A 26,047-nucleotide genomic window follows, 5' to 3' on the forward strand; every position below is an offset into this window, starting at 1 on the left:
GTCCTTTTATGTTGGAGTAGTTGTCAATATGTAAATACCATCACCAGATACTGTATAGACCTATGAAACAAATTCATTCTATGAAGCCTTTGAAACAGATGGTTCTTTGAATTATGGCAATGATATTTTTGAGTTAAGCAGCTTTGATTTTTAGGCCTTCTGAAATGGCACCTTTGAATTTAAAAAGCTCCTTTTCTCTGACTGGTTCTCTTATTTGGCCTATTAAAATGTTCATTGCATTTGACGAGCCATATTGGCTCATGAGGGAGTCTTAATGGCCTTAAAATGCCTTAATATTTTCGGTTTTCAGATACAAAAGTTGAAACTATGCTAACCCCTGTTTTTTATGGTCACTTGTTCTTTCCATCCCCTGAAAGACACTTCTGGTTGTTGTTACAGGATGTAAAGTGGTGAGGTGTTCTATTTATAGAAGGGTTCTTTTTCTGAAACAAAATCCACCTGAAGTGAAGAAATGTTCTTTTTTAATTTTAAGCTTAGCATTTGTTTTTCTTCTCTTATTCTGAGACTTCTGGACTTGTATCCTTAATATACATAACAACAGTGATGGCACTATTTGTATTCAGTCTATGCACTGGGCAGTAGTCTTTTCATTGTGTGCATGACATAAAGTTTGTTGCAAGGAAACACACAGTAAAACTCTGCATTTGTATGTGTCTCTGGTTTACATCTTAGAACTAAGAGTAATTATAGAAATAATATGTTGAACACTTTTGTCTTTCTTTCTATTTATGGAACATTTGTGAATGATTTTTCTCAAATGTATTTTAAAAGGCTGGTAAAATTTTTCACAAATTTCATATACTTTATGGCTTGCTACTTATGCCTTGCTGTGATTGGTTACATATATCACATGGTATTATTTCCATTCCCTGATTAGACCAGCTCTGAGTATAACTCTTGCATGGCATTTGTGCTAGAGAAACTTGATTGCATGCGTGTTCCCAGAAAATGCACACACAGGGTATCAACATGGCTTATGAGTAATCATTCCATCTGGGATTTTCAAAGTAGCCTATGGGAGTTAGACACTAACTTTCTTCAATGGACAATGGGTGCCTAAATCACTTAAGCTACGTTGAAAATCTCAACCTATAAATGTGAATAAATATTAGTGGACACTTATTTGCAGTATTCACCCAGCTCTAATATTTACGAGCCTTGCCACATTCACTGTTCATCTAATACATACATGAGTAGACTTATCTCTGTCTGGCATACACAGAGTAGTATACATGTGCACCTAAGGTATATGCACTTGTGTGGTGGCAGTACGGGGGAGGAGGGGAAGAGGTGTAAACAACTACAGACACAAAGAAGGGGGGTGAGATCAAATAAACTTGAGAACTACTGACTTAAACTATCATTCATATAACTTTTGAATTGGGCGCAGAGTACAGCGTTTCTTTATGGCTGATGCGCTTCATGAACCAGGTTGTTTATGAAAGTTTTGTATGCAAGAAGAGAAAGGGGCACTGAAATGCACTATCTGGAGGGCTAAGAGTGACACACAGTTGGGAGTGGATAAAGAAGACAAAAGAGCAGTGAGGTGAAAAACTCTGGAGCAGCCTAGGGGATGGAAGGGGAAGTGGGAGAAGGGCAGAGAAGTAGATGAGGTGATGTTTTGTGCAGTGTCTTGAAGGTGAGAGCAAGGAGCTTGAAATCAATGCAGAAATAGAGTGCAAGCCAGAGTCAGGAAGAATACTGAAATGGTAAACGTTTGCTTACTACACAAAGCACTAAAACGATGTCTCATTCTCATGATGATTGTAATGCACTGAATTCTGCTCTCCATTGCACATGTGCATCCCCACTGAAATCAGAGTACAAGTCAGAGCAGTACTTGGCCCAATGGGAGGAGAAAAAGGTACAGTAGGAATCGACTGATGTAACAAAGCTGATGCAAGAGCACAGCTGTAATGCAATAGGTAACCTGCATTATTTACTGAGTTATCAAGAAAGACTGTGTTTCTCCTGTTGACTTTCAGTTTAACACTTTTCTTTGAATGTAGATCGGCTATTCCAGATGATGTACTGAATTTCCTGTGAGCTCCTTGCAGCCCTGTAAAATGGAACTACCTACCCAATCCCACTGCCAGTTTAGTCTCAAAGCTGTGATTATATCTAGAATGAAAAATGGTGCAAACCTAACTCTACATTTCATTTTTATATTCTAGTATTGTGATTAGAAACTGGGCAAATAGAACTCAGCCCGATGCCAACGGAAGTGAATGGGTGTCTTTCCTATGGTTTCAGTGGGCACTGAAGTCAGTTAATTGGAGGATTAGACAAGAATGGATTTTTTTCCACAAGCAAATGTTAATGAAGAAAAACGGCAAAATTTGCAACAAATATTCCCTTTGATGCGTTACTCATGGTCCTCCTCTGCTTTTTGATTTCTGTTAGTTTAGCAGTCAGATTTGAGTATATAGGACAAGCTGCTTTAAAAGCCAGGTTTGCACCATAAGCACCTGATTTATTTTTCCAAAGGAGCCACAAGCTGGCATCATTTTGTATGTGTTCACAACTTTGTAGTTGCCCACTCCTGTGTGTACACTTTTCAAGCACTCAAACTTGCCTAGGCAGTTAATAACTTCAAACACCTTTGCACATAAGTGATAGAATGTGCACATGTCAAACCTAGCTCCTGGATGAACAAGTGTTAATTCTTGGAGAGAGTGTGCTCAGGAATTTTGTGCACGCATAAAAGGAGGCCATTTTCTGAAATTTATGCCTTAATGGCCTGGTTATCAGAAGTGAGCACCCATTGAAGTCAAAGGAAGCGGAGGTGCTCAGCATCTCTGACAGTCAGCTCCTATGTATCTACATTACTGCTGCCATGGTGTAGCCCTGTAACTTTAATGTGCGCTGGCTTTTTACAGTCATGTTCTGTTCAAGTTGTCTTAATCTTAAACTCAGGACAACCTTTTGTAACTCTTTGCTTCAGATCATTTTGAACTCCATGCACAAGTACCAGCCCAGGGTGCACATCATTAAGAAGAAAGATCACACTGCCTCCTTGCTAAATCTGAAATCTGAAGAGTTCAGGACGTTTATCTTTCCAGAAACAGTTTTCACAGCAGTCACTGCCTACCAGAATCAGTTGGTGAGTGTGATGCTAGATCATTTTTAGAACTCTCATTAACTTGTCTAAAGTTCTCTGTGTTAATAAATTCCCCCTTTTAATTCAGCATAGACGTCTCTCTGATGTTAGAGAGCTCGCAAGGACTTTTTTCCTCTCTTTGGGCCTGATCCTGCTCGCTTTCCATTCAAGAGTAATTCGTATATACATGTGTACTTCTAATAACCACAGGTGCTGGAAGTAGGGGTGCGGCCCAGCTTGACGTGGTTTCCATTAAATCCAGTTTGATTCAATGGCTCTCAGCACCTCCACTATACAAACGGTTCCAGCACCCCTGTTAATAACGTCAATGGATTAATAGAACAACAGCTACTCAGAGAACAATAAGAATTATTCACAGGTAAAGGTTACAGAAACAAGCCTTTTAGTTTGAATCTTTATTTCTACGTGGATAAAGCTGTGGCCCATTATTGTTTAGTACTTTTCAAATTAACCCTATCAGTTCACCTTGGGGCTGTTCCAACTTCCAATGATCCTATGTCAGAGAGCTTTTGGCTGAGCTATATCCTGGCTTGGATATATTGACTGACTGGACTTTAAAAATTGACTAATTAAGCTACAAGGGTAACATGTAAGGGAAACAACCCAGAAATAGGCCTTTCTCACTCTGGCTAAATAATACCAGTTATACATTTGAATATCAAACTGGTACGCCAATGAATAACATCCACAAAATGGACTAGGATCATAACAATGGAACCTGCTTTTAACATTGGATGTAATAAGTAAATTTAGAAAGGTTGTAAACAATGGAATGAAAACACTTCAGTGGGAATTGGATAAGGCCTTTAATATTGAAGTCAATAGAAAGACTCCTACTGACTTCTCTGGGCGTTGGATCACATCCTAAAAGAGAATAGCTAACGCACTAGCTAACTTTCTTGCCTACATTAAAAACGTTTAGATTAGTAATGTGCCAAATACCTTCCCAGATGTTCGGACTGTATGATCACAGACTCAGAGTACTCTGTCTAAAATGTACAACATTTCCTAACAGAAAACAAAGCTTCCAGTTGCGGTAAATGGAATGAAGCTACTGTGTGTTGTAGAGAATAAGCAATGTAAATAAATATTGTACTGTACCTTAGGCACCTCTTTAGATCATATTCATAGAGTGTAAGGCCAGAAGGGATCACTAGCTCATGTAGTCTGACCTACTATTTTAAAAATTCTTTCTCTAAGGATATGACTTGGAGTTCCTACAGTTATGACATACACCAAACCTAGCTTAATATCTGCCCCAGAGCTCAAAATGTTTCCATTTAAACTCACATTTATAACTGAATGCAAAAGAAAATTAGTCATGCAGTAATCTAGATAGTACACCAGCAAGAAATTTGTTTAGAAAAGGGCGTTCAGTTGACTTTCTGTAGAAATCAGCCAAATTTTAAAAATCCAATTTAAAACTGGAATTTACTTCTGTACAATAGATTGGTGCTTATCGCTGACATTTAGATCATGGCCATTTCTAAACAAAACTTCCCTAAGTACATACAATGAATACTACAAAATTTCTCAATGGAACATCTCTGGAACCCCTAGAGATTGATGCTGTCATTCTATTTATGACTAATGAAAATGGAACATTTTTTCATTTCTGCCATTTCTTTCCTTGCTGTTTTAAGGGGGGCTGATTACATTTCTGCAGGTTATTAGATAAAAGCTAAATACATTACACTTTCAACAAACTATCTCATATTTTAAGATTTAAAGGGCATACATTTGTTTAACAGTCAAACCACTGCTACAGAGTTGAATTGTAGGTCAAATTTCATTTTTAAATGCTTTCTAGCAGATGTTCTTCTGATTGTTTGTGAGACAGTCTCTGAGGATAAATGTTATTTCTATGTGAGATCAGAAATGGTTGTGAGTCTCATGTGGAATGGTTTCAGAGTAACAGCCGTGTTAGTCTGTATCCGCAAAAAGAAAAGGAGGACTTGTGGCACCTTAGAGACTAACCAATTTATTTGAGCATAAGCTTTTGTGAGCTACAGCTCACTTCATCGGATAGGACAAGTTTCACTCGGGGGATGTCATACCAAGTCATTAGTATTAGAGAAATGGCAATCTGATTAGCACAAAAATAGATTTAAGTCGGTTTCCCTCAAGATTCCTGGATTCATAGATTCCAAAGCCAGAAGGGACCACTGTGATCCTCAAGCTGCCCTTCTGTAGAACACAGGCCATAGAACTTCCCCCGAAGAATTCCTTTAGCAGATCTTTTAGACAAACATCCAATCTTGATTTAAAAATTGTCAGTGATGGAGAATCCACCGCGATCCTGAGGAAGTTGTTCCTATGGTTGACATGATTTGCCCAAACCTACACAATGTGTCAGTGTCAGAACTAGTGGTTTCGGGAGGAGTCCTATCCCAAATCGGTCTGAAAAATCTAAATCTCAAAATTTTTCATGAGCCTGGTTTGGATTAATTGAAACATGTTGTTCTGATTTTGACCTTTTTAAAAAAAATATAACCTCCCCCCTAAAATTTCAAAACAAAAAGTAGCTTTGAACCAAATTATTAAACTTTTCATATCAGAAATGTCAAAACGGGACATTTTGACAAATTTGAACTTTATTGCAAACCTGTTTTTGAATTGGGAGATTTGTCGAGATCAACCCTTTTCTATGCACCGTTTCAGTTTTGAAAATCAGCATTTTCCAAAGGGAAAAAACATCAGAACATTCCCAACCAGCACTAGTGATGAACATTTATTTGCATTATGGGAATGCCTAATAGCCCCAGCTGAGATTGGGGCCCCATTGTGCTTGAATAATCCATACTAACACACTATAACTCCTGGTCCTCATAAACCCGCATAGTAAGAGTCAGTCCCTGCCCCCAAAAGCTTGAACTCTAAATAGACAAGGCAAGGAGTAAGAGAGGAAACAACAGCACAGAGAGTTGAAGTGACTTGCTCAAGGTCACACAGCAGGTCAGTGACAGAGGGTGAAATCCAGACCACACTGAAGTCAATGGGAGTTTTGCCATGGCCATCAATGGAGCCAAGATTTCACCCCAAGTCTCCTGACTGCAGTCCAGTGCACTATCTACTAGACGAGGCTGCCTATATATTTGTAGTTCCTAGTTCCCAGACTTGTTGTAGTCAGATCACTAGACCACACCTTGCATTTGTATAATATAGATAGCAACTTGAAAAAAACCCATCAGTCCTCCTTTGCTTTCCCTAGTTTTCATAAACCTTCCCTCCCACTCCTCGGACTTCCTGCCCGGAAGAGTGGTCTCTCAGAATGAAGAGTCAGATTTGGCTGTAATCTTCTCTGGTTTCAGATGGGTCACCCAGCACTAATATATCCTTGCTCTATGAAAGCATGTGAACATTCAGGGAGTTGGAATTGCTTGTTTTAATTTCTGAATCTTCAAGGCCCATTTTTAAGCAACGTGGTGACCAATATACCACAGGCCTTTTACGGGGAGGCCAGGATGAAATTGGTGATGATTCTTCAGTGGTGCTAATCTCTGTTAACACAGGAGATTCTGAGTTCCCTGGACTCTCATTGGCTTCAACTGGAGCTGATGGCACTCACAGCTTTGTGAGAGATGATCAGGCTTCAAACCCTTGCTTCCAGTAGCCTTTTAATTCCATCAGGGCAAAATATATTTGGCAAACCTAATTTTTGTTGCATCCTTCCAAATTTTAAGCACAGAATCTGCCTATTGAAAGCAAAAGTACAGATTTGATCAATTTTATCACAAAACCAATTGAAACCACCAATGACAATTTTGGGTAGATGGGTACACAAAGAATTCTTTACAATGACTCAACAGGCAGTATGACAGCAGGGGACAAAATTTACTGGACAGTATAACTCAAATAAATCACAGGAAGGCAAATCCATCCCCGGTGTAAGCCAAAGCAACTCTATTGGTTTCTCAGGATGACTGCAGTTTTTCCTTTAAAGTTTTGAAGAGCCAGGGATATCTTGGCCAAAAGAGCATCTCTCCTTATCCTGTTCCTCCCCCTTACCACACTCTTACACCCATATGTTACACGACTATATAAATGGATTTGGATGGAGCATTATTGGCAGAAAATGGCACCTGCATCTGCTTGCATAACATAATTTTGCTATAAGATCAATACATATTTAAAGAGCTCCTAGACAAGTTTTAATCACATTAAATGGCAACGAACACAAATTCTATCTTTTTTCCCCACAGTTGCTTCTGGAACAAAGCTCCTGCCTATTATGTTCTGTTGGTTGCATTTTCTGGTTTCTCTGTCTTCTCTGATAATGCCTATAAGGTCCATAGGGGTGTTTATGTTTTATACATATACAGGGCCCAATCCTGAGAGGTGTGGAAGACATTCAGCAGCTCTGAGGATCAGGCCAGGAAGGCTTGGGGTTCTCAAAGGAAGCTTTCTTGCACATCTCTTTTGAAAATGAGAGGCTGTTGCTGTTTAAGCCAATAGCTGAATTTGAAGAAGGGGAGAAAGTTTTTGGTTAAGATAGCCAATCTCGTAAGACTGTAATTGTTTTAGTAGGGTCACTCTTTTAACTCAGCCTTACCAAATCTGGTTTTAACTGTGACATTTTCCCCCGCCTCTGTACAAAACAGTGCCAGTGTCTCTGTGTGTGGTTTATTAGGCTCAGCTTGGACCAGTTATATTAAAGTCAAAATTGTCGGGGCTGCTTGAGACAATGCTTTAAAATCAGCAGGGCCAGCAGATTGTGGGCCCCTCCCCCTCCAAAGTAGGTTGCAATACCAATGTAGTGTTTACTGCTCTTGTTTCAGTGCTGCATGTATGACCTGTTTTGGGCTGATGGAGATTGTTTTGGAGACAATAGCTTGAGACTCCTGTAGAATCAAAATATTTCCCTCTTTACCATAGCCACATATGGGGCACCTCACAGGCTTCCCCTGCTTCTGTTTAAATCTACTATTCCCCTAACTTCCTCCATCAATACACACAACTCTTTTGGACCCATGACCTAGCCCTGCCTTGTCAGTTATCATGACACTGGACTTTGGGACAGATGCCAGAAAGGAAGCCTGATTTGTCCTCTCACTTACATCAGTTTTACACCAGTGTAATGCCATTGACTTCAGTGGAGCGACTCCTGATTTATCCTGGTATGAGAGGAGACTCAACCTTTGAATCCTGAGCTTTGATGCTGGTGGTGCCAATTCAGTGGCTTCACAGAAGCCCCCATGTTTGCTTGATCCAGTCCAGAGAGTAGTCATAAAAGAAATGGGAATGTGGATACACGTAGCTGTGAGGTCATGAGGATGGATTGGTAAAAACTTTGAACACTGCAATACCTTGGTCCCACAATCATGTTGTGTTGCTCTTTTCTGTGTTTCCAGATAACCAAGCTGAAAATTGACAGCAACCCTTTTGCTAAAGGATTCCGGGACTCTTCCAGACTCACTGATATCGAGAGGTAATGGGGACTTTCTGTTTACTTTCTATGCAGATAAGATAAAGAGAAGAGAGAGTTTGTAGGAAAAAGCATCCTTTCAACTCCTGAGAAGCTGTGCATTTTAACGTTATCTTGTTGCATATAGTAAGTCTCCTCCACCTCCTTTAAAAATGCTTATAAAACTTATGAAGACAGAGCTGTTTTGAGCCTTGACAGCTGCTCCAGCTGAGTCTGATCTATTCCTCTCTCTGATGCTGCTTCTTAAAGGGGTCACTTTTATGGCTTCCATTTTTCTTAAACTGCAGAATGCAAAGCATCCTTCTTATCATGCCATTCAGTCCTATTGAAGGTGATGAGCTGGGCCTCCGGGAAATGTGATCTATGGTACTGTAAAAAAAAAAGCCCTTGTATTGTCCACTGTTCCCCAAAAGGAAAAAGAAAATGAGTGCTTTCCAAAATATACTGTTAAAACTGCATTAACATTTCTGCCCCTTTGGTCCTAGCACTTGGTGTAGCTTTCATGTGACCCGTTTTAGAAGTTCCAGATACGGAAGTCAGCAAGTGCTGCTGTCCGGACAAATCCATAACCCTCATTTTGATGGCAGAGATACCACTTTTGTTTAATTTGAGATTGTAATGCAAGCTTCATTCTGGGGGAGAATGTGTCTGGAGACTGCTATGAAGTTTGTGTCTATGAGTTGCCTCTAGTCAGTGGATACTTAGCCTTGTCATGTGATGAGGGCATTAATACAGACCCATGTTGGGTGCGAAGGACTAGGAAATAAAGATCAGTTCCTTATCAGTGCTCCTTTAGGTCATGCCTTTACTAGACAGAGCCATATGTAAACTAAAATTTTGGCAAAAATGGATCAAATTAAGCCACCAGACTCCTTCAGTCTGGAAGAGGATCTTACCGAGAACTGAAGGAGGTGGTTACAGCACTTTCAAAATTTCCTAGTAGCAAGTGATACTGGGAAAAGACTGAGAGAATGAAATCCTCTAGAGTCTACACTCCTATGTGTGGCTGGCCCAGAAGCACTGATGATCTACAGCAGTGTTTTCCAACGACTGGTCCATGGACCGCCGTCGGTCCCTAAGATCTCCCTGATGCAGTTTAGGAAGGCAGCAACCTGGTATCAAAAAGATTGAGTAACATTGATCTATAGTTCATCCCTGTGTGAGCCTGAAGGGGATTGCAAAGTGCTGTCTGAAATCATTACAAAATGTCAGGAATGCTTTGATCCCAGCAAGAATATTACTTGGGGAAAGGCACATGTATTGTCTAAGAAACTGGCTGTCAGGCAAGATCATTGACTAGTAGCTTTATTACATAGGTATGTAATGTAAGTTATGTGACTTTAAACAGTTAGACGGGTGAATTAGAGGTTGAATTATGTGTGGTATAATGGATAATTAGGGCAAAGAACAGTTACTGTGATAAATGGTATTTGCATAACACAGGAAATATGTGCAGGGCTAGTGAAAACTGCTTTCCAAATGAAAGTCTTAGTAAGCAGTGAACAAACTGAAGTGCATCTAATTAAAAAAGCATACCGTGGCATAATGACAGCAGACTAGGGTAAACAAATTGCAGTGACCGGATTTGTTTGACAAGTGATAGTAGGAAGAGCAGAGGACTACCACATGATCCCTTTCCAACACGAAATGTGATCCTCTCAAACAGGGAACCCAAAAGGCCCAACAAGAGCATGAGAGAGTAATTCTGAATAGGCAGCCAACAGAGAATGCTTAGGCGCCTCCAGGCATATAAACGGATTGGGACTATAGTGAGGAAATTGCTGGCTGTGATGGGAGTTTTTACAAAGGACATCCAAAAATAACAGCACATGGCATGTAGTCAGGGAAGTCAAGCATAATCCACGGTGCCATTTTGATTATTGAGAAGTGTGAGAACAGAGCCCGAGACAGCCTATCCTGGTCAGGCATGAATGCTGCCATCAAAGATAAGGTATCCAATTGTAATACCACGTGTAATACAAGAAATGGATTGTGAAAACCTTGAAGCCACAGGAGATTCCTGATTTTCCTTTAGTCCATGGCAGGCTCACATCTATTTTTCAATTAAATGGGAAAGAGTCCATCTTATTAGTGGTCTATGGCATTTTAAAAATTACACTGTTGCACAACACATCAAGTAGCAAAGTAGTAAAAGTGTGACACACAAGAGTGCTGATAAAAGACTGGTTGAGGTTTTTTATTTATTTCCTATCCTTATTCTAATAGATCAGAACTGTAAAAGGTTTTTTTCTGTTCATAGACATTAAAATACCCCAGCATGTTACAATAGGAAATGTAATGTCTATAAGTGTTACTTCTGTAAGCTGCACATCTGCAATCATAGTATAGTATGTTTTTATAAGAGCCAATGATAGCACCATCAAAAGCAGGGGTAGTCTATTTTTTGTCAAGGTCCAACTTTCTTGGTCAAGGTATAGTCAATGTCCAGACTCCAGGGAAAATAATAATGATAAAATACTAAGTAAATAAAAAGATTTTGGGGTCTGTTCAAAAGCACCTGGTGGTCCGGATTTGGCCTCTGGTCCACCTATTGACTACCCCTGGCCTAAAATGACAGCTAAATAAGCTAGACAGAAAGAAAAAGAAATAGGAAAAATAAGATCTAGCGATCCCATGCGATGGAGAATAAGGCAGTATAATTTTTTTCATATTTGACACCCATTAAAAGTCATGCATTACAATATTTTAGGCAATAGATTGAATGATGCAATTTGAGTTTTGTCTTGCTATAATAATAAATAGCTTCAACACGGCCACCACTTGAAATAAACAATATTGTTATTGTATTTCTATGTCCGGGAGAAGAATATGCAAGATAAATACACATTCACACATCTCTTTATAGTTGAAAATTTGACTAGATGTTGCAAGTAGATTTTCCAGTCAATGCATGGGCTTCCCAAAGCAGATATGCATACAGTGCATGCATGAATAAATTGAAATGTTGCACAGTGATCTTAATGATCTCCAATCTGTGAAGCATCCCATGATGTAAGGGCCAAAAGAGCACTCATTCATCATCAGCTGCAAGATTTTAGGATGACCTAAGTAGTGTGAAAGTGGACAAAGCTTTGGATTTCATTTCCAGGTATTTAAGTCTGCTTTTTCCTAAACAGCCTGTGGGGAGGGACACAAATCAGATCAATTGATCTTTAGAGACCTGAAGAAATTAAATTAGTCTGGAGTCAGTTACTGCACTAAACCATCTAGTAATTGGATTGCTCCTTGTTACTGATTGAAAACAGCCCCTATCTGTAACAATATAGGGAGCTTTTCTTTATAGTAGATCTGAGAAAAAAACACATCTTTTTATGACATGATGACAGAAATTGCACTTTTCTAACCTAATTGAATACGATTTTATAAATATGTGACTTTAACGATTTGAAGTTTCCTGTTCCAGATTTACGATCACTATGTAGGAAATCCAAACTGAAAATGCCTTTAGGATTGAATCTGTTTGCATTGTACATATTGAAGTTACAACAATATAAATAAGGACAATGGAGTGTGCAAAATGGTATAGACTTTGGGCACCTGTAACTATTGATATTAGTATACTTGCTCTCATTTCTATTCAAATAACTGAACATAGTCTTCTTTTCCTGGTAGCTTTCCATTCATAACTTTTATCGAGTAAAAATGTTCGGTGGCTGGGGTATATTTCAAATTTACACATTTAGGTTGTGAGATTCCTTTGTAATCATTAGAAGTGAACAAAGAGACTCTATTCTCTTTCCACAAATTACTTTTTCTGGCAATCTATCTACGCTCACTCTGGGCAGACTTTATCCAGAGGCACTGTGTCTTAGAAAAATCACTGACTCACCCACGGACACTGGCCCTTTTTATTTATTTTTTTGTCTTCAATACTTGCTCTGTTGTAGGTTGGTTCCTTCAGCCAGTGCCTTTAAAAAGTTAAATTTAACGACAAGTATCACACTGTGGTATATGACATACCATGGTGTCAACCATAGTATATCAGGCACTGTGGTGTGGTCACGGTTGGTGAATGCCAGGGGTCAAAGTAACTTAACGGACTTACTGGTACACAGGGTAGCTGGGGTCCTGGGCAAGGGCGGGGGGAGGGCGGGGGAGGCTCTGGGCCCCCGGAAGGTGCGGAAGGGGTGGGGCTGGGGCCAGACTCCCCCAGCCAGCCCTGCAGCGCTGCTGGCTCGTGCCACCTGGGGCTCTGGTGGCGATTTAAAGGGCCCAGGGCGCCAGCTGCTGGCACGGTAGCGGTAGCAGTGGCTGGGAACTTCAGGCTCTTTAAATCACCGTCAGAGCCCTGGGCCCTTTAAATCGCCCCTGGAGCCCCCTGGTAGAGGCGGCGGCCGGGAGCCCCAGGGCTCCGGCAGTGATTTAAAGGGCCAGGGGCTCTGGCCGCTGCCGGGAGCCCCGGGGCCTTTTAAATTGCCAGACCCTTTTGCCCTGCCCCCCTGCATTAGCGGCCCTCCCGGTACGGTCGGCTGTATACCAGCTTTCTGACTGGTACGCCGGACCGGACCAAACCAGCTTACTTTCACCTCTGATGAATGCTGATTTTTTTAAAATAACTATTGTTAAAAAGGCTATTAAATAGCTTGAGAATAAGCAAACGTCACTGGCAACATGTATGACGTGAGCCTCTTTATACTTCTGCCGAACAAGAGCCCAAAGGCTATAAGAACTGTCAAATCGCAAGGCCAGTAGGTTCACTTTTTGCTGTGTGTGTGTCTGAAGGCCTCCTTGGGGCTTGTGGTGAAGAATTAGCCTTGGGAATAATATCATGTACACCAGCCAGCAAGAAATTCAATCCCTTTAAAGTATGGGAGTCAACAGAACTACTGAACCATAAACTAATGTTCAGAGTGCGATCGACGGATCATACTTTTATTCTGGACTTTTTTTTTGTTTTAGTGCATGTGAGGAAAGCTCAGGAATGGACTGGTGACTGTATTAAAGGGAACTGAGCGGGTGTCCTCTCTTGCATACCTCTAATAAACACTCGCTGAAGTCAGAGAGATGCATCAAGAGGAGATAGCTCTTAATGCAGAAGTGTGGCCTGACCACCAAAACAATACTTAGCATCAGAGAGAGAGAGAGAGTAAAAAGGAGATGTGCGGGGAAGCCCCAACTCAGCATTTCATATTGGTTTCCTTGGTAATCAGGGTCAACATTTTCCTACATTGGGCAGTCTCTGCCTAAAATACAGAAGTATATTGTATAAAGGCATAAACAGAATGTGAAATGTGCTTGAACTCTCAAATATGGGCATAGCCCCATCTACATTGCAGTCACACCGTGAGCTTAGTTAGGTGATATCAGTGGTAAACTTGACTGGGGTCAGTACCTCTTTTGCTTTCCAACCCAATGCAGGACCCCTTCCTTTTACCTAGCATCTATCAAAAGAGACCTCTTCCTATCCCCTTTTAGCCCCCTCCAGGGGCCAGAAAGCACGCATGCCCTCTAAACTGGCAGAGAGGCATATGCTGCTTGATAGTGCCACTGGCCCCCACAGGCACCAACTCCGTCGGTGCTCTGGGGCTGGAGCACCCATGGGGGGAAAATGGTGGGTGCTGAGCAGCCACTGCAGCCCCATTATCAGTTCCCACCCAGCGCCTCCCACCTGCCCGCAGACCTCATGGATCAGAGCCTCCCCCTCCCTCCCCACGCCTCCTGCCTGCTGTGATCAGCTGTTTTGCGGCATGCAGGAGGCTCTGGGGGGAAGGGGGGAGGAGCAAGGACATGGTCGCTGGGAGGAGGGGGCGAAACTGGGCAGGAACAGGCAGGGTGGGGGTGGAGCAGGGATGGGAAGAGGCGGGTAGGGGTGGGGCCTTGGGGAAAGGGGTGAAGTGGGGACAGAGCCTGGGGCAGAGCTGGGGGTCGAGCACCCTCTGGCACTTTGGACAGTCGGCACCTGTGCTGGTCCCACCCCCATTTCCAAAGCAATTTATAACTCTGTGCTAATTCTTCTCCAATATGGATCAAAGACCCACCTCCCCTGCTTGTTTTTCCTCTGGAGGAGTTGTCAGAAACCAGCATTGGGAAGAGATAAGTCCTATCAGAAGCACAGGTTGGGGGCTGGACAAGGGTGCTAGGCATAGGGGAGCCCCCAGTCTGGTTTCTTACAAGCTTTCCTTCCCAACCCTGCCTCCTGGTGGCCAGGAGCCAACCTTTCCTCCTTTCCAGCCCAGCAATAGCCCAGCTGAAACCTTGGAATCTGTCTACTTCCCAATATTTTAAACACCTGGAACCCAGATTAGTCTCCTAATGGGCCTGATTTGCTGTTGCCCTGCCCCATGTGTAGTCAATTGCACTAGTGCAAAGTGGGTACAAAACACTAACATGCTGATTTGGTAGCCTCTTGCTCACTTTTCCACTCACTGTGCACTGGTGTGAATGACTACAGAAGGGGCAGAGTAATTTAGAATCAAGCACATCATTTCCACTGCTAAGGAGATTCTCTATGTGGATTTCTCTTATCCTGCATGAGAGTGAACATCAGTCACCTCCAGGACACTGCTCTCATCTCACTTCCCTGACCTTAAAAAAAAAAAAAAAAAAAAAAGCTCTCTGCTCCCCCGGGGTTAAATCTGACCCAATGGAGTAAAGCTAGGGATGAGCATAATCCCATATGTCATTAGTTTAAGAAACAAATCACATAAATACCTCTAGTGAACTTTCACGTGAGTTTGCGACTTGACAAATCAGGGGAGAGGAATATAAAGTAAACATTTTACTTTTCTGATTTGCTGCATATCGCCCTTTTCCCTTTTTTGGGGTGGGGGTGTATATGAGGTGGAAGGGGGAAGGGCTATTTAATATCCTCGTGCTTTAATTCCATATTTTCTACTATTTTTTTCCATATAGTGGTCTAAATCTTGCTATTTTACCTTAATGCAAAGTATAAGGCTTATCACAGCTCTTCCAAAGTTAAAATTAGTGGCTGGTATGTGTGTTGTGATATGCCATCATCTCAGGAAGTGTCATTTCTGAGATAAACCCTGCCTGTACCCTACTGTTTTCCAAACCCAGGTTTTTCCAAATACCAGCAAATATTTTATTTTGATTTGTCTTCTTTTAAAGACTCTTTGCTTTTTGTGTGTTGTATTTATCCAGGTCTAGCATGTTAGTTTTGAATTCTGTGGCTAATTTTGGCTCCCTAGCACACTTTGGGCCAGATTCTATTTTCACTTTAACCCATTCAACGCCATTTAATTTGATGGGCCCAAAACCTCAGCTGGTGTCGACTGGCCTAGCTCTGCCAAACTATGTCAATTTTAACAAGATGAGGATTTGGCCTGATGAGTGTAACTAAGAGCTGGATTATGTTCAGAAAGCCAGCATGCAATATCAGCATATCAGCATAATTTGTTGGAAGTGCTATATATGTTGTTAATCGTGTGTTGTGTGTATGCAGTAAGCATTGTGGCTGGACGATTCCTGAACAGGTTTGCAGATAAATGTTTGTTATTCACTTCACTCTGTTCCCCCTTCAGTAAAAGGGCACTTGTTCCTCCCCTGCTTTTTTTTTAAAAGGACTCCTTTTCACCACTTGAGTCATGGACAAATTAGTCGTCTTTTCCTTTAAAAAAAAAAAGTTCTACTAGAGTGAGACTTCCAGCAAGTTTTTTGTTTTTTTTTTTTTTTTGCCTTCTGAACCCATTTATTCTGTCTGTCTTCACATCACCTCACTTCTGATGTCTTCTGTTATCTGGGCTCTCTTCCAAATGTACTAACCGGCAGCTACAAAAAAGGGAAACCTTTGAAATCCAGAACTAAAGAAGTTATTCAATCTGTAAACTGATAATTCATACACTCTGTATCCTGTTTGGTATTTTTCTTTGTGTTGCACTGAATGGCCAAGCAAAACACAGTTGTCAGCTTTATTATTTTCCTCCTATTAATCCATTGTACATTGCATTTTCTTAAAAAAGGAAAGCAGCAAAAGACGTGGGGAGTGGATTAGGATGGATCCTTATTGTTTTGCTTATCCCCCAGATTGATAGTGAGGGAGCTCCTGAAAAATGGAGAAAACATGGACAGGTTGGTCTGCGTGGCTCATAATGTCTGTAGCTATTTTAGGTATTCCTGACAGCATCTCCTCAAGGAACTACAGGTGCAGAGGGTTTTTCTCTGAAGCAAAAGATGGTGAATAGTGGAATTTCTCTCTGCACTTTGTCTTCAATAGAATCAGACCAGGCCCATAGTGGAATGGTTGGATGAGCAGTATGTAGGAATCTCTGATTTTTGTATGTGTCTAAGATGGGTGCTAACCTGCACCTGCCACTGCCAGGGTGGTCCAGTTATGCATTAGCTTTGTCTGTTGCCTTGGGCTAAGACTAAAAATGTTGCCTAAAGCCTGCTCCATCCAAAGGAAGAAGGTAGAAATCTTGTCCCCATCCCATGTACACTCGCTCTCTAGCACTGATACCAACTGCAGAAAAAGACACAACTTCAAATATATGCAAGAATAGAGTGGACTTGGCATCCATGGTCCTAACCATACACTGTATTGTGCGCAGATAGGCCCCACTGACCTGATGGTGACTCCGTGGGAATTGTATGTGCCCATGCATAATACATTGCGGCATCAAAGCCCAGGTGATCAGAACACGCTATCCTGTAGGCTGCAGTGAGAGCACCACAAACAGCAAATGAGAGATTTGATGAAAAGTCTTCAAAGGAATGCCTTCTTTTGCCTACAAGGCAGCATAGCCCCTTTCATCTTGATTGAGGATCTGGCCATAGTGATCCTTGCCTTTATCATCTCCAGAGTGAATTTCTATAATTCACTTGGGTTTGACGATGGAAGGAAACAGATGTTCCAGCTTATGCAAGATATTGCCCCACTCCTCAGTTGCAAAGAACACTTAAGAGTGCTTTGTATTTTTTTTTAAAAAGGAGGACTTGTGGCACCTTAGAGACTAACCAATTTATTTGAGCATAAGCTTATATATATGCTCAAATAAATTGGTTAGTCTCTAAGGTGCCACAAGTCCTCCTTTTCTTTTTGCGAATACAGACTAACACGGCTGCTACTCTGAAACCTTGTATTTTTTACTGACTCTCAGGTCACTGCCAGTGGCATTTAAGGCCTTGGTCTGAATCTGTTAGTGGATCAGGTCCCAGCTACATCAGAGACTGCCTGTCAATTCATGGTCCTCTGAGACAGCTCTGCTGTTCCAGGACAGTGCCGCTAACAAGGCCTAAGATTGTCCTAGTGAAAACTGGAGGTAAAGCATTGTCAGTCAAGAGACCTCAGCTTTGGAATGAGTTACCATAGGAGGTAAGACTGAGCCATCCATCCCATAGGTCAATACATCACTGGAATTGGTGGCTTGATGTTGCAACCAAGGTGTGGAAGCTCTGATGATCCCCTGAGAGAAAAATTTTCCATGATCCGTCATTAGGTGTCACTACCCTTGATATGCAGCACGCAATGAGTGCTGCAATCACCCATGCATCATTGAAATGCTACGTCCTGTCCAGATTATTGGATTCATGGTTCAAAACCACTATGGCTTCTTTCTGATGTGGAGAAGAGAGGGACTTTATTCAATATAAATGAAGGTTGACTGACCAGTCTTGTCTCACCATGTGCTTCTATCACTCTACAGTTCTTTGAGATCCTCGTAAGTTCCCTTCCCACATTACCATTTATCCTGTTCATCCTGCCTCTTCCACCACTGCCATTATGTGTCCTCCTATTCCATGCTGGCCAACAGCAACTCAGTTTCCTGCTTGCCATCTGGTACACAGTTACTCCCCTGTTCAGACAGCTCCAGCTCCTATCTTCTCTGACCTCTTCCTCGTCTCCAGCCCATTCCATGCTGTTATTTTACACTTGTATACTTAGCAGAATTTGATCATGATATTTTATAGTACTAATGTGCGGATTTCATTCATATTAGTTTAAAAGGGGAGCTTGAAGGGTGACAAAATGTTGGGAGAGCATGCAAAATAAATTGGCCGTAAAATAACATCTTCACCTCCACTTCTCTGACAGCTCCAACCCCCTCAGTATTCAGTTACCCTAACTTTACTGCTGAATAGAAGGTGACATGGAAATCTAAGTAACTGCATAAAGTAAAAATCAGTTGAGTTAAGCATTAGGCAATAACGATCTGCAAACTGAAGACCAAAAGCTTTTCTTGGATTAAACTGAAATTACTTCATTTTTCACAAGATGCTCAGCTGATTATAGATCAAGTCTGAACATTTTCAAGGAATGCTTCTAAAAACACCAACAATCTGATTCTCAGTCTCCAGTTTTCATTTATTAAGTATTTTTATTGAACCAAATCATAATATGGCAAATATTGATTTATCGTTCAGTGATTTATAAAATTAGCTGCATACATCTTTTAAGCAATGTTGTGAGATGATCAGCCTAGTTATTAATTCCTTTCATTTGCTTAAGACCTTTTGCCCACACAAATATAAAACTATACATTTTAAATAAATGAATATTGTTCCCATTAAGTTCATTTCTATGTTTGGGGTGGGTTTTTTGAGTATTTCTCTCCCCCACCCCCAATCTCCGTATACAGATTGTCATGCTATAGGTATCCTAGATAGTGCACTTTTGTATAATCCAAATTTCAGGTAATCTGTGTCGGGGTTCGCCGGTGGGAGGGCTTACTCTTTTACTCCACCACACAGACACGTCGTGTGAATCAAAATCTAGACCTTTAAAATTAAAAATCATGAGTTGTTTTTTAATAAAACCATAAACCAGCAATGCAGTCAGACGAGATTATTTTATGTAAAATTTTGAATGTTAAACGTCAGGTGCTGAGAACAGGGCCTTGTCTGCAGGACCGGCTCTAGGCACCAGCAAAGCAAGCACGTGCTTAGGGCAGCACAATTCCAGGTGTGGCATTCTGGCCACCCTTTCTTTTTTTTTGGCTTGGGCAGTTGCGCCCTCGGAGCTTGGGATGGCAAATTTTTTGCTTGGGGTGGCAAAAATCCTAGAGCTGGCCCTGCTGGTCTGTACTCGAAAGGGTTTGCCGTTACAGCTCTAAAAGCAAATCGTCCTAGTGCAAATGCAGCTTACGCCAGCAAAAGAGTTCTTTTGTCCGTACAACTCATCCCATTTCCCCAATGAAATAAGCTATAATGAAATAACTTTTTTGCTAGTATATCAGTATCTACACTATGGTTTTTGCTGGTATAAAAATGTTGTAAAAAAATCACAGCCCTACGCGACATTTCAGTCCCGGCAGAAAAATTTGTGTAGACCTGGCCCATGGTTACAGCTCAGAACGAACACTTTTGTGTCACGAGCTGCTTTTCCTAATCTTAATTTCCTCATTCTTAATTTTTTCCTGTTTTTTAAAATACTTTTTCTTTTCACAATGAATCTGATGATTTTTGGCACAATGTCTGCAAAATAATAGTAATAATAATTCATAAAAAATCCAAACGTACTGTGCCCCACTTCCAAACTTTTCACATTCAGGGTTCACGTAAAAGTCATACCTCTTTTCCCTTTAAAAAAGACAACCACATAAGATAATACAGTTTTCTGTCTAGCAAAGTGACCCATCTGGAAAGAATTTAGTATGCAATAATTGTGGGTATTTGATTTAGTTTTAAATTCCCAAAGGGCAATTCAAAGGTAAATTTATTGGGCCAAATTTATCTGTAATGTACCTCCATTGAACCTCATAAGGTTACAGATGAATTTGGCCCATTGAACTAGAACTGGAGCCTGCATTGTTTCTGCCGTTTCACAACATTATTACATACCGTACATCAGAGTATATCATTACAAGCGGACATTTACTACTAATAAAGTCAATACAGACATATCACCTGAACGTGATTTATTTTTTTCAGAGCTTTTAAGGTTAGTTGCTGTATATCTGGCCTTCAAATGTGAAAGTGCTTACTGCTTGGCATCTACCCCACTTTGCCAAGGCAATCCCAATTCATTATTCTATGCTGGTCTCCTATTCTCCATGTTTCTTTCTTTCTTTCTTTCTTTCTTGGTAAGCAACATTTCCCAGTCTGTTTGAAAAAGAAAAGACCTAAGAGGCATTAAATACATAACATAAACAATGCCGTCTGTCTTTTTCTTTGTAAAATCTTCTTGGAGATAGCCCTGATATGCCCACTGTTTTCAATCACTTAAAAGGCAATAATTCAATTATATCATCCTCTACGTAGGAACTGCCATTGCTTTCAGTCCACTTCCAATCCTGACACAAGTAAATCACTTAGATAAGATCCCCTTTTTATTTTTTTTTTCCAGGAGACTAGCATAAGTAATGATACCAGCGATAGACCAAGGACAAAATGACTATAATAGCCTTTTTGTAGGAAAGGAAAACATGTGCCACAGTGATTTATTGTGCTATTTGGAAAATGTTTTTCCTTGGAATTTTTGCAACAGCTGAATTGCCATAATAAAATACACGTAGCAACATTATCAGATGGTAAGGCCGAAAGAAACCTGTGCCCAACAAATGTATTACCTGTGTGAAGGTATAAGGGATACCATGTCTCTGGGGTCAGAGACCTGCAGCTGGCTGGCTAGCTAATTAGCCCTGCCCTCTGCACCTGAGAAAAGAGCTGGACCTTAATGGCTGATCCATATAAAAGAGGGTAACAGGAAATGGAGAGGGGAGGCTGCAACACCCACCAGAAAGTTGAGGGGCCAGGGGCTGTGCTCCTAATGAACTGCTACTGGTGCTACTGCAGAGAGGAATTGCTCCAGAAATCAAAATGGACAGAAAGGAGATTGTGTGAAGTCCTTTATTTCTGAGGCAAGAGCCAGGAAATTTTGGGTTGCTGAAGTTACTGGTGTGAGGGGCAGAGTTGGGGAAGGGACTACTTGGCCTGTGCCGGCTTTGAGGAAGGAGTTTGTGAGGTTTGGATTTCTTTTTGTTAAGAAGCCTTAAATGAAAAACATCTACCTCTGCTGGAAAGTGCTTGCCTGGATTCTGTGAGAGAGCTCAGCCAGAATTACCCCAGGAAGTGAGCTGGCTCAGCAAAATCAAAACCTGGTTTGGTAGGAGGAAAGTTCTGTAAGATAGGCCCCAATCCTTTATAGACTGGATTTCCTGGATGAGAACAGGAATATAAAGCCACACTGGAAATGTATTAGATTCATTCTTGGTGTAATGCAACTGATTTAAATGGAAATATACCAGGGATTTGGTATATTTGGTCCTCTCCATAAATTGGCTTACTCCTCATGTAGTTATGACTTTCTTCTATTTAAAAACTGTTTGTGTGAATTCAGTGCCTGTTCAAGGTGCCAGGCTGAGAGATCTAGGCCTACCAGACTCTGCTAGTCCATAGAATAGGTACCTCATGAGAGGGAGCACAGCAGATTTCCCATACTGTATTGTTAATATGCCTACACCCTGACTGTGAGGGACTGTCCTTGCAGGTGAGCTGTGTCCATGGCCATGTCCTGATCTTGCTGACAGTTTCTGCAAGAATGGGGGCGTGCCAGCTGTGATGGTAGGATCTGTGAAGTGGACACTTGTTCATTGGGAATTGGATTGTGACCATCACTCCTGACCCAGACTTAGTTTTACTCGCACAAATGTTCACAGAACATGAATTAAAGCTTGCAATCTTCAAATACTTGGTGAGGCTGGTTTTATATTGACTGTGAAAACCCACATGCGAAACTTGGTGGTAAATTTGCTCTCATTCATTCCAGAACCAGACACAACACAATGTAAGACGTGGCCAACAATGAGTAAACAATATTTATTGAATTTGGGATTTTTAGCACAAGCCACAGAGTAACTGAAATGCATGAAACATCTTGTTTTAATGATTTTGAGAATTTGAGAAAAATATGATCTGTTGGTGTGTACTTCATGAACAGAGACAATCTGTTCATCATTTTCCCCCCTAATTTAATTATTCATTCAGCTATAGTGTCTGAGCTGATGTCAGCCATACGTCTGGTTTAGTTACAGCATAGAATGGGTTACGGGATTTATATGCTAAACAGAAGTGGTAATGCTTAGGATGCTACTGACGTACAATATTGCTTTCTTCCATAGAGAGAGTGTGGAGAGCCTTATTCAAAAGCATTCCTATGCACGCTCCCCCATCAGAACCTATGGAGGAGAAGATGATCTGGGAGATGAGAGCCAGGCAACACAAAGCAGAGGTAGGAAAATACATTAACGAGAACACATTAAGGACTAAATTCTCCACTGCATCTCAACTCTCTGCAGTGCCGGGGAGAAGGGGGACACGTCCAGTGCTGCCCAGCTCTGCAGAGTTGCTTTAACTTATGCCACCGAAGTAAGACCCCTAACTGATCCTATAGCAGTGGAGTTTAGCCTCCACCCCGTCTTTGGCATGCTTTGTATGCTGGTGGTGTGTTGAGAGGTGGTTGGTTCAGGAGAGAGTTATGCTGCCTTCATCAGCTTGATGCCACATAACATTCCTTTACACAAGAAGAACTCTCTGCTGGCCATCTCCAGCTGGAATATGGCTATGCTGCATTGCCTGAGCAGTGCCAAGGGATATGGCAGGCTGGAGAATTGGCCTTAAACTTGTAATGACCTGGGTGACTAAAGCCCCATACCTTCCTGTCATTTCACCCCCAAAGGACTTAGTTTTGTTTGTTTTACCAATTGCAAAACCAATTGCTACTCTGAATTGCCTTCCAAATGGATGCTTGCTGCACAGGTTAGATTGCCAGTCACTATGCTAGTCAAAATAGACCTATACTGCTATGGCTATAGCTTCCTGACCTTAATGTGGTGTTCCCTGCCTGGCGACTTCATGACCTGCTTCATCTGCAATAGCCACTTGAGGTAAAACAGTTCTGTCTTCCTGTAGGCTGGCAGGGCCCTTGTCTTATCCTCTGACTTCATGCAGTGTTGCTAAGACAGGAGCATTGTTCCTGTTCATAAGCTCTTTGGACATAGGGGAAAACTGTACTCGCTTTGAACCATGAGTTTCTCTTCAGCAAAGGTGTTCATTTGCACTTGCTCATGCATTTCTGTCCCTAAGAACAATGCCTTAATTTCTGGAGTTGCTGGGCCAGATCCTCAGCTGGTACGTTTGAAGTCCTTCAGTGGAGTCAGCTAGTTTACATCAGTTGAGTATATCCTTGGTGCCACTGTTATTTCCCCCCCACCCCATTACAATACATGGTGGTGTACAACTTACTGCTTCTCCAAATGAGTAATATACATCCCCGCTGCCCTCCAAAAGCATAGGACTAGCAATCTGTGACAGTCTTACTAAGGGAGACTCCCAAAAAGTATGAGGGGAAATGTAAAAATATCTCTGAAATTCTCAGCAAAATCTTTTGATAACCTCTTTAAAAACTGTCTTAAAATGGATGCATAATAAAGGAGTTGAATGAGACTTGGCAGGTGAGCAAGTGCTGCTGGCTTCAGCATATGGCAAGAGGTCTGTGGGTCCTGACCATACCTGGAATCAGCAGACCATGTCCCCAGCAGGTATTATATTTGGGACTCACTGGAGCACTGGTTGTAATCCTTCTCTGCTTCTGTACGGATGGGAAGAGGCACCCGCTTCCCCATCAAGTGCTCTCATTGTAAGGGGCACGATTTTTTTCCATGATGTATAGAAAGTGAAGAGTTTGCAATACTCATAATTTACTTCAAAACCCATTCAGTGCATTCGTTTTCAAAGTATTTGGGCACTTTGTTCTGGTCCCACTAGCCCCTAGAAGTACAGAGGCATGTAAAAATGAAGAAAAAATTGGGGGAGAAGAAAGGAGAAATGACAAACTATTTCAGGATCTCCAAAAGTTTGTTTGGGGTTTAATTCTTGCAACAGGCAAAGGTTTGCAAGGGTCCTCCCCCTACCCCTTATTGGTTTGAGCATTCTGTTTAGGCAGTCTTAGGGAGTCTCAAAGTACAATAATCAAATCTAAAATGTGATCACAAAGGCCAGCAGCTTATGCTGGTGTTTCTGAGAATCCCAGAGAACCTGGCACTTTTTCTGGAACACAAAATACCAAGCTCAAGATAACCTGAGTGTTATTGAATGTTCACTATAACATGAAGTCTGGTTACCAAAGTTATTAACAAATAGGAGGGATTTATATCCTTGCACAAAACATAACCCTCTACAATTAAAAATATACTGTATGTGTACACACAAACTCATACATGACACAGCTCAGGGTTGATAATAGAGATAGGGCCAAGCGTAAAATTCAGATTCTAATCCAGATTTGGACACAAACTTCCCCACAACTCAGATATTCAGATTCAGGGTTTATAGAAGATTTTGTTTTGGTCTATTGTAGAGAGAAGCATCTTTGCAGTTTGGGTCTAGATTCAAACTTCCCCCATGTTCAGGGATGTTCAGATTTGGTTCAAGTCCATCTCTGCTATGGATTTGACATAACTTTTATTCGAGAGCAATTCACTCTTACTGAATCACTTTTCCTGTCTAGTTATGCAGGGGAAGCATTTATCATGAATAACTTATCCAATGAATTTTGCTGTTTTTTCTGCTTTGAGGATTTGTCCATGATCAGACTGATTTTTTTTTTTAAATGTGTGACAGGGTGTGACCCCACCCAGTGTGCAGTCTGGCAGCTGTTGGAACTGCTGTGCCCCCTAACCATTCAGCTGGGCTGGCCTCTCTCACACTGGTGATTCAGCCAGTATCTCCAGGCCCTGTTATCACCCAACACAACACAGGGGGCGCCACACACCTAACTGACTTACCTGAGTGTTTTACCTAAGCCACTCATGGAGAAACAGGAGACCCCCAGCCAACTTCCCAGCTCCCCAGCCTTGTACCCCTACTGGAGTATAAACCCAGAATTATGCCGTCTTGCACTGAACAGGGATCTGTATGATGCAAACTCATTCATTAATTCACTCCCTCCTCGATGTGGGGAAGAACTGCAACAGCCTTTGTTTACAGAGCTAGGATTCCCAAACACTTCGCCCAATAGCTCACGGGTTAAGATAAAACGTAAAACAAGTTTATTAACTACAGAAAAATAGATATTAAGGGATTAGAAGTAACAGTAAACAGATCAAAGCAGGTTACCTAGCAAATAAACAAATAGGATTTGAATTAGCAATGTCTCACCCTGACTGATGATACAAGCAGTCCACCAAGTTTCCATATACAAGCTAGAAATCTCTTTAGCCTGGGACCAGCACTCCCTGCCCCCGCCCTGTTCAGTCTTTTTTCCTCAGGTGTTCTCTTGTGTGTGGAGTGAGGTTCAGTCATGTCACTTCCCCCTTATATCTTCTTCCAACTTGCTGGAAGCTCTTACTGTTACCAGGGTCAAACAGTTCCCATTGTGCAGTGCTATCTCGGAGAGGTTTCTATTGTACACAGTTCCTGGGGTAATGCTTGTGTGTATTTCCTCAATAAGCCATCAACATTGTTTGGCCCTTTTATTGTACCTGAAAGGCTGCTTGTGGATATTCTTAACTCTCAACATGTTTCAGTAGCATATACACAGCCAAACTTCATAACTTCACGTACAA

General features: G+C 41.5%; 1 protein-coding gene across 1 annotated transcript in view; it reads left to right on the forward strand.

The window, feature by feature from the left end:
- Window positions 1–26,047, forward strand: part of TBX20 (T-box transcription factor 20) — a 49,055-nt gene that overhangs the window by 16,889 nt on the left and 6,119 nt on the right. Inside the window, exons 6-8 of the mRNA XM_084619326.1 lie at window positions 2,966–3,124; window positions 8,494–8,570; window positions 22,604–22,713. Of these exons, the coding sequence (XP_084475452.1) occupies window positions 2,966–3,124; window positions 8,494–8,570; window positions 22,604–22,713 (346 nt within the window). The remainder of the gene's footprint in view (window positions 1–2,965; window positions 3,125–8,493; window positions 8,571–22,603; window positions 22,714–26,047) is intronic.

Source organism: Lepidochelys olivacea, assembly GCF_965140295.1.
Source record: "Lepidochelys olivacea isolate rLepOli2 genome assembly, chromosome: 2".
Lineage (NCBI taxonomy): Eukaryota > Metazoa > Chordata > Testudines > Cheloniidae > Lepidochelys > Lepidochelys olivacea.